At 36.0% G+C, this 13,928-nt stretch overlaps 1 protein-coding gene across 35 annotated transcripts in view; it reads left to right on the top strand.

Annotated features, from left to right (window-relative positions):
- The window catches only part of fmt (phosphatase 6 regulatory subunit 1-like protein fmt), a 253,522-nt gene that overhangs the window by 217,936 nt on the left and 21,658 nt on the right, over positions 1 to 13,928 (top strand). For 10 of the 35 annotated variants that reach the window (XM_067081658.1, XM_067081630.1, XM_067081709.1 and 7 more), the window contains 3 exons: positions 3,181 to 3,559; positions 4,444 to 4,524; positions 11,885 to 12,039. In XM_067081658.1, the coding sequence (XP_066937759.1) occupies positions 3,181 to 3,559; positions 4,444 to 4,524; positions 11,885 to 12,026 (602 nt within the window). In that variant the 3' untranslated portion in view covers positions 12,027 to 12,039. Of the gene's footprint in view, positions 1 to 3,180; positions 3,560 to 4,443; positions 4,525 to 11,884; positions 12,070 to 13,928 lie in introns of all 35 variants that reach the window. The other 25 variants (XM_067081718.1, XM_067081622.1, XM_067081700.1 and 22 more) reach the window with 4 other exon arrangements.

Raw genomic sequence — 13,928 nt, forward strand, 5'->3', positions numbered from 1 at the left:
TTGACATCAAACTACCAGAGCTGGTGCTATATAGATAAAGAATGAATAAAATAAATATAAAAGCTAACTTGTTCAGGCTTATAATGATCATTCATACATTCATATGTACCATTGAATTTTTTAAAGATGAGGTTTGGTTTTATTTTGTTGAAAGGGGATGAAAAATCTGTTATACTGCGTATGACACAGGCCCATCAAGTTAAATTATTCACGGTCAGATATGTTCACTAGTTGTTCAGTCTGAATTGAAAGACTTAACCTTTTGTGGCCCAACAGGACGGTTTCATGACCTTTTTTCCTATTGCCTCTCAGGTAGGGCAGATTACATCCACCCCTCTGTATGTTAGACTTGACAAATTTGTGTAGTATCCCTCTATCAGAAAAAGGCAACCGAAAGCTGAATGGTCGAGAAGAAAGGATGCCAAGCTCAGTTAAATGTTGAAAAATACATGTGACTGATGCTCTGTGTTTACTCCCATCTTTTGTAGCTCATGGATGAAATATCAGTTTGTTTCACGTCTCGTAAATTTTCCATTGATAAAAGAATACCTGTAGATCATGAAAATCCATCTGTCTCCTGAGGTTTTGTTGAAATATATGATTTGTGAGGAAATATATATATAGGTGATATTTTTGCCTTGTCTGTCACACGGTTACTAACTTTATACCATTTGTGCATAATATGTGACCTTCACTTGTGCCTTATGATATCAAACATGATGAGGAATTATAGTAGTAAATCATGACTTTGCCATACGTTTTCTTTATGAATATGCTATGGCAGACTGAAGTGGTTGTATCTAATGTCTTTTTTGTTCTAGCTTATGCATGTGCTTCCCTGTATTTGTAGGAGTTTTGATCCTGCCATCTTTTATGCAAGAGTTAGAAGCAGGCTGCTTTGCAAACAAAATACCAGTTGAAAAACACTGTACTGAGTGATGAATCTTCTGATGAAGGACAGGACATGGTAGATGATGAGTTTGGGTTATTACCTGAGACAGATGTCATCAGTTTTGGTAAAAAACGTAGTGTTTGTCTGTGTTTTGGAAAGCCTCAGAGAGTAATTTCTCGGACGTTAGGTAGGAAAGCCAGTGTGGTATTTCAAGAAGCTTTTCACTTCAGAATCCTTAGATAGATGATGATGTCCATCAGTCAAATCTCTTTGCTTCATAGAAAAATATAAACAAACCACTAAATCTAACTATGGAGGAACTTGAATAATGAATAGGATTATGTACTCATTTCACCGTAATTTGAACTACTCAAAAACGAAAACATCTGCACTGGTCTGGGGGTTTGTTTGGAAGGTATGGAGATTACACTGCTATGAAATCAAACCTAAACATCAGGCATAATAGTGATGAGATAAACACATAAGCTCTTTATGGTTAGACCAGTGGTAGATCATTTGAGAAAGAAGTTTCAAGAACTTCCAGTGCAACAAAACAATACTTACTTATGAGGCCTAAAAAGTAGGGGTTAAAGATCTTTGTTGTTGCAGACAGTGAGGTTCTTATTCATGATTTCATTCCCTACACAGGGTCCATTCAGTCTATGAATACAGAAGGTGTTCCAGAACTCAGTGCCTCTTCAAACATCATTTTGCACTTGGATGAAACAATACAAAGCAATAATAGTCTCCATCTATAATCTGATAGTTGGTTTATCTGTTTCCCTTCAAAAATATGTGGGTAAAAAAGGAATCTGGTGCTGTGAGACAGGCTATGTTGACTTCCAAGACTAAAGTTAGCATCAGATGATGCTCCCCACTTTTGCTGAAATCGGATAGTCCATATTGCACACCATATGACAAAAGTATGAAGAAAGTTGTAGAGATTTCACAGCCAAACATAGTAAAGTTCTACAATAAAAACATAAGGTGTTGATCTGGCTAATTGTCTTTGATCATTTTGCAGAATCCCAGTGAGTTCAAACAATTATTACCATTGATTAATTTTTCATGATAAATATAACTATCAATCAGACTTGTGTGATATGTCAAAAAGATTACAATGCCAAAAGTATTCCGTGGGAGAAAAGCATTCCCGACTGACCCTCAGAATATCTGTGTCTGTGTCACTCATGAGAGGGGGGAAATGTATACCTAAAAGAGGACGTCCAACTTCAAATGAGAAATCGAATGATCCACACACACCCACACAAAAAAAAAAAAAAAATGAGTCAGATCAAACCACAGATGGATGTTTGTCTTGACAAAGTAGATAACTTTCCAGAAAAAAATCCTTGCTCATACTGCAAGCGATCTGGATGCAAGGGCTGCACAAATATCAGTTGTATCAAATGTAATTTTAACTGGTGTCTAAATGAAAGAAACAGCTGTTTCCTTCAATTTAATACATAAAAGTCTCTCTATCTGATATAGAGAGGATCTGAAAATCTGAAAATTAATTTTCTTTGCTTGCATTATAAAAGTGAACAACTTTTGTTCTTGAAATAGGTTAAGCTGTCACATAAAAGTAAAATGTATTTACGTTTGCTTTGTCAAGCTAATGTTCACTCCTAGTAAGAAAATGAATACTAATATCTCCAGTGGACCAAATATGAAATAAATATAGTATTGCATTGATTGACAAATTTCCCTTCTGTGGTGACCAGCATGATGAAATTGCCAAATGATTGTATAATTGCAGAACCTGAATTAAATTGTGAGAACAATTATCATTAACATTTGTCTGGTCCATAGAAGTCTAAAAACCAAAGCAATAATTTTTTAAGTGTAGGAAAGTGTATGTGGGCAATAAAGGGTTAAGTTTAATTAACAACACTGGTTTAGAATATGCTCATGTATTTAAGAACACCAATTACTGAAAGTCTTTATGTAGACTCCACTGAGCTACCTTCAGAGCTTGGGAAAGATAAGTTAACTAAATTATGCAGGGACCACAAGCTCCCCCACAACCCATATCTTGAAAGGTCTTGTGTATGCAACTCAGTAAGTTTGTTGCAAGATCTTTTCTAATAAGACATGGTAGCAGTCATATATTCAGTATTTGTTAGTGTATAAAATATTCAGAATATTTAGATGGAGCAGCATTTGTAGAATAATTAATTTGGTTTTCATATGAGAAGTTTTGAAAAACTGAGGCAAGTGGCTTTTACTGTAGTATGATGAGCTTTAAAAAAAATTAAATGAGGTGTACTTTGGTATTTTTTTTGCAGACTGGGCTGAAGTGTTTGATCGGCGGTCATCTTTAGAGAAGGGAGATTCAGATGAGCCTGTTAACCCCTGGCAGTCAGCACCTGTTGCTGACACATCAGATAATACTGGCTGGGCTGATTTTGGTGCCTTTTCATCAGGTGCTGGTGACAATGCTTTTGCCAATCCATTCCAGAAAGCTGAAAAGGATACATTTTCAGCAGACTTCAGTTCCAGTTTTGGAATTGCTTCTCAGGAAAATAGCTCAAATGCTGTCTTTGGTGACACAACTTCCAGCCATGAGAGTTTTAAAGCAGATTTCTCCAGTGTCAATTTTGATCAGTTTGGAACTAACTGTGATGAATCTAAAGGTGTCACTGATGGTGTTGATTTGCCTAACAGGTGAGGTTTTTTTTTTGTTGTAAGTATTTCTGTAATTATATAACTGTCCAAGTGTTTGAATGCCATGGTACTCTGTTGGGATTTTATTATTAAGATGAGAGGACTGCATGTTCAGAAATTTGATAAAAATGAACAAATAAGTTTATGAAATGTATGTGAGTTGGTCAGAAGTTATGTACCAGCTCAGACTGTGCTCCTTTATATTCCGGGTTTGAGTGGATTTTTATGGTGTGGACTGTTTTTGTGCTCTTTAGAATTGCATGCCCTAAAGTCTTATCTTAACAGTAAATGTTTGTTTGAATAATGTGTATGATTTATGTTCTCATAGTTTTATATTTAGTAGAAATGTATTTGCATGTATGAGATACTTATATCTTGCTCTTCTTCTTGAGTGAAATCACCAGCAGACTGATGCAAATTGTAGTTATAATTTATATTTTATTATAGCTATTGTAGTTATAATTTATATTTTATTATAGCTATTTGGTATTGATGTCTTGACACTTTTTTCAACAATTATTTACTTTTCATGTAACTTTCATGCCAAGACATATGACATTACTTTATGGAAATAACTCAAAATACCTTTGCTTTAAGAAGGTACATGTGTGAGTGTGTGGCTACAAACTTGATAATTGCGAGTGCTTCCTTCAGCATGTTTGGAAGTATGTTTTCTGTTTTATAGTCCAATTTATTTGCTAAGCATTTTGCAGACTGCAAAATTTTAAGCTCACTGGTTAGCAGGACTTGGTTTGAATACTTAATTTTGTGTTAAAATTTCATGTTTTACTTTATATTGCCATTTTTTATTAACACCATAAATTACTGATTTATGTCATGACTGTCCATGTTGTAACACTTATGCATGGCTTTGATATATGCAGTGAAATACCCCCAGCCGAATCTAATGCCCAAGAGGAATCTTCGGAGCCAGGAAAAGATGAAGATCTTATGGATAATTTCAAGTAAGTTTTGTGTAGATTTTTGGGCTCTAAGAACCATAATAGATACAGTTGCCATCTGTCTGAAATAGGCAAGTGACTAATTGGTTTCTGTTCATTGCAGATTCATTAAAGTTACTTCATAAGTGACTTGTACTTAGTTTCTAGTAATAGACAAGTTCAGTTATTTGAAATGGTGTTAAATAGACTTTGCAACATCTAAAGTCATTGTAGTGTCTGTATAATATACTTTTATAATATAATAATGGTGCATTGTTTTAAGGACAGTAACAGTGCATATTTTTAAGTACATGGGAAAGGGGTATTAAAGTGCAGTTTAAAGCAAGTGGCATATTATTCTGTTTTGTGAATTTGAGAGAGAGAGAGAGAGAGAGAGAGAGAGAGAGAGAGAGAGAGAGAGAGAGAGAGAGAGAGAGAGAGAGAGAGACTGCTCTCCTTAGAAAGAAAATTAAACAAAATTACTGAAATACAGAATGAGATCATAAGTTATTAATTACATTTAGAATCCAGAGTCAGAGTATCTCAAGTAAGCTCAATGAAAGGACCAATTTCACTAGGCCAGCCATGATGAAAATATAAGGATCACTGTTGATCAGAGGGATTGGCACATTATCACTTATTAGCTGAAGACACACAAGAACTAATATACTTTCTTGTATTGTACTTACTATACGTTATCTGCATTGAGTAAGGAAACTTCATAATTTTTTAGCTTGAGAATTTCCATTAGATGTTTTTTGTAAATTTGAGTGTACTTGGAAGCAGAGACTTTCAATAGATGTAAAGAAAAGTTTTTTATACAACCCATTAATCATAAAGTAAGCCTTATATTGTGGCAAATGTATCTTGGTGAGTGAATGCAAAGCACTTGAAGAAAAACTAAATTCAGTGAGCATGATTAGCTGGCTCTTGAATCTTTGCTGATACTAATAATTCTTCTGTGTTCTTTAGTAATAATTAGACATGCTGTCATTAATTCCAGGATTTACTTAAGCTCTAACTGTATTTAGTGATATGTCATGGATTTCATGTCCAGTGCTTTTAAATTTAATTTTCATTGTGTCAGTGATGAGGTTATAGTATTTTGTGAGTGTGCAGCTTGTTTTAATGTTGCATGTTTTTGGATTGGTTGAAAGTCTCTCTGGGGTGGAAAAGTGGTTACATCACCATCAGGAAGTAGTTTTTGATCAAAATTGAGCAATATCTCATACTTTACTTCCTTTAGCAGTACAAGTGGTTGAGGGATGATTTGCTACTGTTGGGTTATCTGCATTATGCATACTATGCAGGAATATGTCATTGAGCTTAAATTGGCTGTCAGCATCTAGGTGCAGTGACATTTTGGTTCCTACTCCTGAGTAGCAAAGAAATTCTATTCTGTCCTTATTCCCTCTTTCGGGAGCAGCACCTGGGCTGAAGTACATGCTAGAGTTGGGCAGGGTACAGGTAATTGCACTTCGAGCATCCTCTCTTGGTCAGTGATGTCCTCTCTCTCTTATAAGAGAGGGGACTAGGTACAGTTTAGTGCAGCACCCAATTAATGGTTTCTCATGACCAAACAGTCTTCCAACACACTGGCGGATCTAGAAGAATTTCAAGTGGAAGTATAATTTTCATATTATACATTACATGAGATAAAACGCCCCCATATTCAAGGACTCACTATTCATGTGTTTCTCTATGTGAACATATATAAACATTATTCACTGAAATTAAGCCTCTTTCACTTGTATTTTTAATGAGAAATGATCTTAAGCTAATTACTATATTTCATCTCTGTTTTCATGACTAAATGCAATTTTTGTGATAAAACTATTAAAATACTCAGGTACCTAGGTAGTGCTCGAGTTACGATAATTCGATTTTGCAATGGGGTAAGCAGTTAATACCAATACGACAATATTTATTGAATATTTTTAAATTTCGCGTGGGCGCAGGCAGCAAGAGAGACCAAATTACAGTAGACAAACTTCTTTTCCTCCATCTCTTTATCCCATCTTCTAGTTAAAAAAGGTCAAAGAGAATGATAAAGTATTGTTAGTAACGTTACTCTTGCGAATAAATATATTGCAGCCATAAACAACTGAACAAGAAACTTTGTTGTTTTGTTATCACTGAATCAGATAAAGTCAGCAGTTTTGCTCAGGCTTCAACCACCCGTGTAGTAAACCATTAAAGTTATAGTACAAATGACACTAAGTAAGAATAGAACTGATATATTTTTACATTTACATACCTTTATCCAGTATGGATAAAGAGTCGATGAAATATATTGATAAGTTTAGGGTACAGGTGCTGAAGCTGAAAACAATGTTCAGAGCTGCTAATGACTATACAGTGAACCTCCATTCATGGGAGTCACGTACCACCCCCAGCAGATAGCTAAAATTCGCAAATACTTAAAATCCCTCTAAACACTGAGAACTGCCCATTTTGATGTTGAAACCATAGTAAGAAATGCTCTTAATACGAGTATTTAATAGTTTTATCACAAAGTGCATTTATTCATGAAAATGATATGAAAATATAGTAATTAGTGAATATTTCTCAGTGAAAAATACTACGAATAGGCAAATTTTCCGCAAATAATGGCTAGATGTGTTCCACAGAGAAACCTGCGAATGCGTGAGTCCGCGAATAGTGAGAACGCAAATACAGGGGGTGTACTGTAAATTATCGTGCATTGGCAACATGGATGAAACTCAGCCATAATTAAAATTGGGGAGAAAGTATTTTAATCAAAACTACTGAGCATGAAAGAACACATTACTGCTATTTTTACGCTGATAAACGATAAATACGTAAAGCTCGTATTATGATGAGAACGGAATCCTAATTTTTTTTTACACAAAACAAACGCCCCCAAACGGCAAACATCATCTATTAATGAAAAAAATAGCTAAATTAATTTCACAACGAGACGTATTTAAGTTACATTTTCACTTAAAAATACTTTGTATAATGAAAAATAACCTTGCCTCATATAAATAAAATATCTAGAGATTCATTTACGCTAACTAGAAGCAAGAAAAGTGCTCTGAACTGAGTTAAATATGGTGAAATAAACTTGCCGCATAATCGATTTCCAAACCAAAACATTGATTGGTATGATCGCAATGCATAATATGAAAGCAGTATAAGAATATATACAATATTATTGGATACAGTGAATTAAGGCATAACATTTTAAAAGATCCATGGAAAAGATGCATATTTATGTTGATGTTTGTATAATACGATAGGTGAACATAGAGTACAGTATAATGTAGGCTAGTTTACCGTATATGTATACGATACACCATAGGGTAGGCTAAGCTAATTCTTGCTTGTTATTCAATTTCTCTTTATATTGAATTATCATAAGTCACTCTGCATGAACCTCCAGAATTAGCTGATATTAATAATTACTATACCGTGCATGTATAGAGTATACTTTATAGTGTAGGTTAGGCTACCATATATGTATACATGGTACTGAATACCCTAGCGTAGGCTAGGCTGTTCGAGATATGTTTTTTCCAACAAATGATGGGATATTTGGAACCCTAACCCCACCATAAGTAGGATAATACCTGTATAAGCATTTTTGTTTTGTGTGTGTGTGTGTGTGTGTGTGTGTGTTTGAACTATCAAAATAGGCAGTTCTGAGTGTTTTTTGAAGGTTTCTAGGTATTCGTGGATTTTAGCTATTCATTGGGGTGGGGGGGTTGTGGTACGCTATCAAAATAGGCAGTTCCCCTGAGTGTTTTTTGAAGGTTTAGGTAGCTGGTTTTAGCTATTCATTGGGGTGGGGTTGTGGTTTCACCCCAAAGTACAGGGGTTTACTTGAGTATGGCAATAGCTCTTTTAAAAAAAATGTAATACTTGAGTATTGCAATAGCTCTTTACCGTATAAAAAAGATTTTCAAACCTAATCTCAGTATATACTTCCCTGTCACCTGTAAAAAATGTCCAAAAATACAAAAAATCATTCTACAATACACCTAGTCTTTGGATTGTAGCTATCCAATTTACTAACAACAGAAGTAGCAGGCCTTTAGTGAGCCACTTAGGTAATTAACTAGCATCATTACAACCCATAGGTTTTCTCCCTCACTGTCTTCCTCTTCATTCGAGGACATGTCACAGGACAGCTACCCTAAGTAGGCAGTCTGGAATAACCAAGATAGTTTGAACCAGCTGCCAGCACCATTTCAGTCACAATTGCAGATAGGGAGCACATGGCAGGTAAGGGCTATGAAAGCCTTTGGTTTTCTGTTGGTATTTGTCTCTCCTGACTACTCATGCTTACAAAAACACTACGATAAGGCCTGTTTTATTTGTTTAGTGTTCATCTGCTGACAGCACTGTGTCACTGAAGTGGCAGAAGTTTTTGCTCCCAAAAACAGATTCTGGACAGTTGGGGTTGTGGCCTTGTTACTGTTCCTGCTGAGAGTGCGGAAAATGACATATTTAGACATGCTAATGAATGACAATCTGCTTCATATGTGCAAGAAGTTGGACAGTGAAACAGTGAGTGGTTGTAACTGTTGTTTTACATAAGGTTAGCATGCTGGCCATTGAAAAGCTCTTGAGGCTGCTGAAAGAACTGGTGACAGTGGAAGTTCAGTATTTGGGCCCAGCAACAGAAGTTTACAACTTCCAGAGCTTTGTAATCTGATTTATCAGGAGAGATGTATGTTGTCACCTTGGAAACAATAGAATGTGATTCATTGGTATAGAATCTTCTAGGTGTGTGGTGCCATAACAGATCTGTAGTTTACATACATTTATGAGAAAATGGCAAGAAATGACTTTGATATTCATATCAGCTTTAAAACTCCCCTTGAATGATGTAATAATGTGTTCACAGTTCATTTATTAAACCACCTAAATAACTATTATGATACGTCATTCAGAATTATTTGATTTTGGTCTAAAATTACCACTGCAGTGAGTACTGTGTTGTCCAGAGAGCAGCTAATAAAAATTATCGGGTTGTGCAGTGAAACTATATTATTTCCCAAAAACACAGGAAACTTTATTGACACTTGAAAAATATATTCATTCCTCGTGTTTTTCAGACTGATTTTAACATTAAAAAAACCACACTTAATCTCCACAAGCCTATTGGAAATTATATAAATTACGTACAAGGGAAGCCCTTTTGCACACAGTAAAGAACAGGAAAACACAGAATTATTAATGTTTATTACTGGGGACAGTAAATCTAGGATCTTGTTCTTTTAATTGCCCCCCCCCCCTCAAAACTTAAGCTCTCTTGGTGGACTGACACATTTTTGTAACTAATGGAAACTGTATTAAATAGGAAGACAATCACACTCATTAAGTAGGAGATACAAAATACAGAAGCAGCAGCTTGTGCAATAAATTATTAGTAAGGTACATGTAAAAAATGGTCACCATTGCTATAGAAATACACTTAGTGTACACTACTATACAGTAAGGTCTGCCAGATGTATAAAAGAGACAGTAGATAAGTAAAGGAGTTACTGAGGTTTCAGGTGTCGTGGCTGCTTGAGTAATTGGCACTGAAGACAAGGGATGAATCATAATCTTGGAGGCAGTGTGTCTGTTGTCCATAGTGGTACCCTGCTTTAGCAGATCTTGCAGAGATTTTCCGGAAATTTACTAAAGTTTTGCCAGTCTGTTATCAGAATTCATAACATTAGTGAAATCATTAACATACTAGGCTTATGTTTGGAGGCAGTTAATAGTCCCATGAGTCCAGATGAGGACTTTCTTATAATTAATATTGATACTGAACTATTTGCCTCAAACCTTGAAACAATTGATAACATATAACTAAAAATTCCTGTAGAAGAGCTAGATTATGCTTTCTCTGTATACAGCCCTTGGAAATTTGGAATCTATATAATAAACAGCTAGTACCCTTAGGAAAGCTATACTTAATACAATTCTTCAGTCATAGGGCCTCCGGGTGAATATGCATTTATAGACCTATTTCTTGAGTCAATTTCTTTTGCCAGTAAAGGGTTCTTGCAAAGTTCTGGATATTCAGCTGGCTGTGATAATTTCTCCCTACCTTGAATTTGGTTTTATTATCATGGAATACATAGAAGTCACAACACCTGGTAACTTAAAATCATTCGTTCATTTATTATCATGGAATAACTGGCTACATGAATTCTTCGACTAGAGCTAAACATTAGTCTACTTTTTATAGTTTTCCTTGGGGTGGAACAGGATTTTAGCAATACTGTAAGATCAGTTGTCATCAACCTCCAATATATAATGCTAGAAAAGACCTCAAGTGTATATCAAGGAAACAAGTTTTCTTTGACAGTGGAGTAATGAATCGGGTGATAAAAATTTAAATATTTAACTGGCTACACGACTATGGAGTTATTTTTCAATTGAACGTTATATTCAGTTAATTTTATTGTGTATTTAAATTGGTGGCGCATTGCATCCACATATTAGAAGAATGTCACATGACTCAATCTTTTATTGTGTATTTTCAACCAACAAAACAGTCATAAATAGGTCATGGACACAAATTGATGAAAATTATTGGGTCAGAATAATTCTGTTAACTTTTTAAAATGTAATTATCTGAACTCTTAGTACATTAAAAGATACAGTACTCATCATATTAAAAGATACTCATCAGACAAGCCATATGAAAATGTAGATGTTTTGTTAACTTCTCATTCATGGTATATCAAATTGACAGTAGAGGCATATTTTAATGATGAAGTAAAATAATATAACAAGATAACTTGCAACAAAAATATGTGAAAAATATGCTGTTGTTATGCAGGTACAGTATTCAGGATATAGTTCAAAGTATCTTTTGCTGATGAAGAATATTGCTTGTCCTGGTCTCAAATCTTGCTGATCTTTGTAAGGTTCAGTGGTGATAGTTGGGCAGGTAGAGGCTTGTGGTTTCCTGTAATATAGGATCCTGTTACTTGAGTGCTACTATTTAATGCCTCCTCACTTGCTTGTGAAAAGAGAGGAGGATTGCCAGTTCAGACTTTTGAGAAAAGTAATCTTGGCAGTTTTTTGTGTTTTAAATTCTTACAAGTCTGTGTACCCTAAGATTATTGCCCTTGAATATAATTATGGCTTTGTCAAAGCCTAATCTATGTTGTATGCCTAATCACATACATTATTTATCACAGGCATTGTCCCTTTGTAAAGATGAAGAATGTGTTTGTGTGCAGTTACAAGAAATGAAATCATTTTCTTAGTAGCTGAATTTTTCTGTGAGGTGCCCAATAAGTAGATTACAGTAAACTGACCAATTTACTGATTCATATTTGATAACGTGTTTGTGCACTAATTTGAATTTTTTATAATTCTGTAGTGTGAGACTTCAGTGTCATTTTTCCTACAGCTTTCTCTCATCCCGCGGCCTTCTGAAGGGTAGTAGTGAAGGTGAAGATGCTCAGAAGGGTGGTGATGCTGGGCTTAGTCAGAGTGATGCTGACATGGAAAGTCAGCAGAATTCTGATGGATCTGCACAGCCCAAAAGCTAGTCACTTTTGAAAGGTACTTATGGTGGATGCTGTCATTTTATTAGTGAGTACATTGCTATTATTTTTCTTATTGGGTTGTTATTAACCAAGTTTTGATAATGTAATTACGGTTTATTACTGATGGGTAAATAATTCTGTTAATTGGTAGTAAGGTGTTAATAATCTTTCCTTATCCTTGGTTAATCAACATACATTAATGATTATGGTTGGTCCATGTACCTTTGAAGTTGCTGATGCCTAAAACAAACCATTGCTTATTTAAATATAGCAATAGGAAATTTATTTAAATGAAAATCCAGCTTGACAGAAATAGCTACTGTTTCCTTGAGACTCTTAGCTGTTTGTCATAGATGAGAAGAAGAAAGAAAACTCCCTAAATTTGATATTTTTATATTTACAGTTATCAGTGTTATATTACTAGGTCTTTCCTTCTCCCATTCCCTTAAACTTTTGTTCTGACATGACTGAACAAGAAAGACGCATAGAATGGATGCATGTTTCCTCTCCCGCAAAACTCAAGCAACTGACATGATCAAGTTTAGTGGAAGTTTCATGTTGGGCTTTGCCTCTAGTACTGGGGTTCAGTCATGGTGAATGGACAATCCTAAAGTATTATGAGCTTTGCTGATATCTAGGTTTAAGTCCCATGCAATGTGGAAAAGTAAGATTCATATGTTTATGGTTGGCATAGGAAATTACAAATTGTTCCAGTGGGAATACAAATCTATGCTTTCATAAATGGCATTAGTTATGCAAGGCATGCTTTGGCTATCTTGACTCAAAAACAAAATCCTGTCACAAAGACCTATGACCTGTCATGACCCAATGCAGCCTGCCTCTTTCAGTTTTCTCAGCCATCTTAGCACCCTCATGTCTCTGACTATCTCCCATTGTTGTGGCTGAGATTTCTCTTTCTGCATGTCATGTGTGTGGGATATTTCTCTGCTTTCATTTGCTTTTGTGCTTTTACCTCATGGGTAGCCAAGTGAATGAAGAATTAATAGAAATTTGTGATACTTTTGGGTGTGAGGTCATTAGTGTGCATTTTGTTCATGGTGTGCAAACCATGTGGGCTACCTCCTGTGTTTGTGCTGTGAGTTGTGTGCGCCTCACTAGTGTTGTAAGCCTGTTTCTGGTATTAGGCTACTTTGGAGGAAATAAGCCTGAATTCAGGTGTTGTGTCAATGAAAATAGGCCATTCAGTTTTTATGGCCCCAATAGAAGGAGTCTGCAATCAGTTTGAGAGACTAAACTCTTGTTGAGTGTGAGGAATTGCAGGCCGTCTCATTAAGCCACATGAAATAGAGAAGTGTATGAACGGCAATATTCCTTCCAGAGAGACTTATGATCTGTCCTTCTCCTCTCCCTCTCATGAGTCTCTCCTCCCCAAGACTCCTTCCATCAGCGATGTCTCTTGCATCTACCATGGTTCCCCTGTCATGTCTGAGGAAGAACCTATGCCAGACAGTTTGATGAGGGTAGGGAAATGACATGGAGAGGTTAGACATTCTTCAAGAAGGTTTGAGAATCCTATATGGTGGGCTACATGTGTTTCTTGCAAGTAATATCCCCCTCCCACATTGATAAGTTGGGTGGGTAGGCCTCTGATCATCATGCTTTGAGGCAGATTTCCTCAGTGGATCCTGGAGAACCACCTGCAGGCCGGAACAAGGATAGGGGCTACGGTGATGCAAGAACTAGCAGGACGGCACCAAGGCCCTTGTTCAGTGCCAGCTCTGCGACCTCTCTCTGTGGAGAAGACAGAAGGGGATGGGGGGGGGTCCAGTGATAGACCTGTTAGCACTCAGCAACTTCCTACAGTGGATTTCCTTCTCAGTGGAGATGTCCCAGTTGGTGTTGGTTTCCATCCTAGAGAGGGACTTCGTGGTCTCAGTGGATATG

This window comes from Macrobrachium rosenbergii, chromosome 3 (genome assembly GCF_040412425.1).
Source record: "Macrobrachium rosenbergii isolate ZJJX-2024 chromosome 3, ASM4041242v1, whole genome shotgun sequence".
NCBI lineage: Eukaryota > Metazoa > Arthropoda > Malacostraca > Decapoda > Palaemonidae > Macrobrachium > Macrobrachium rosenbergii.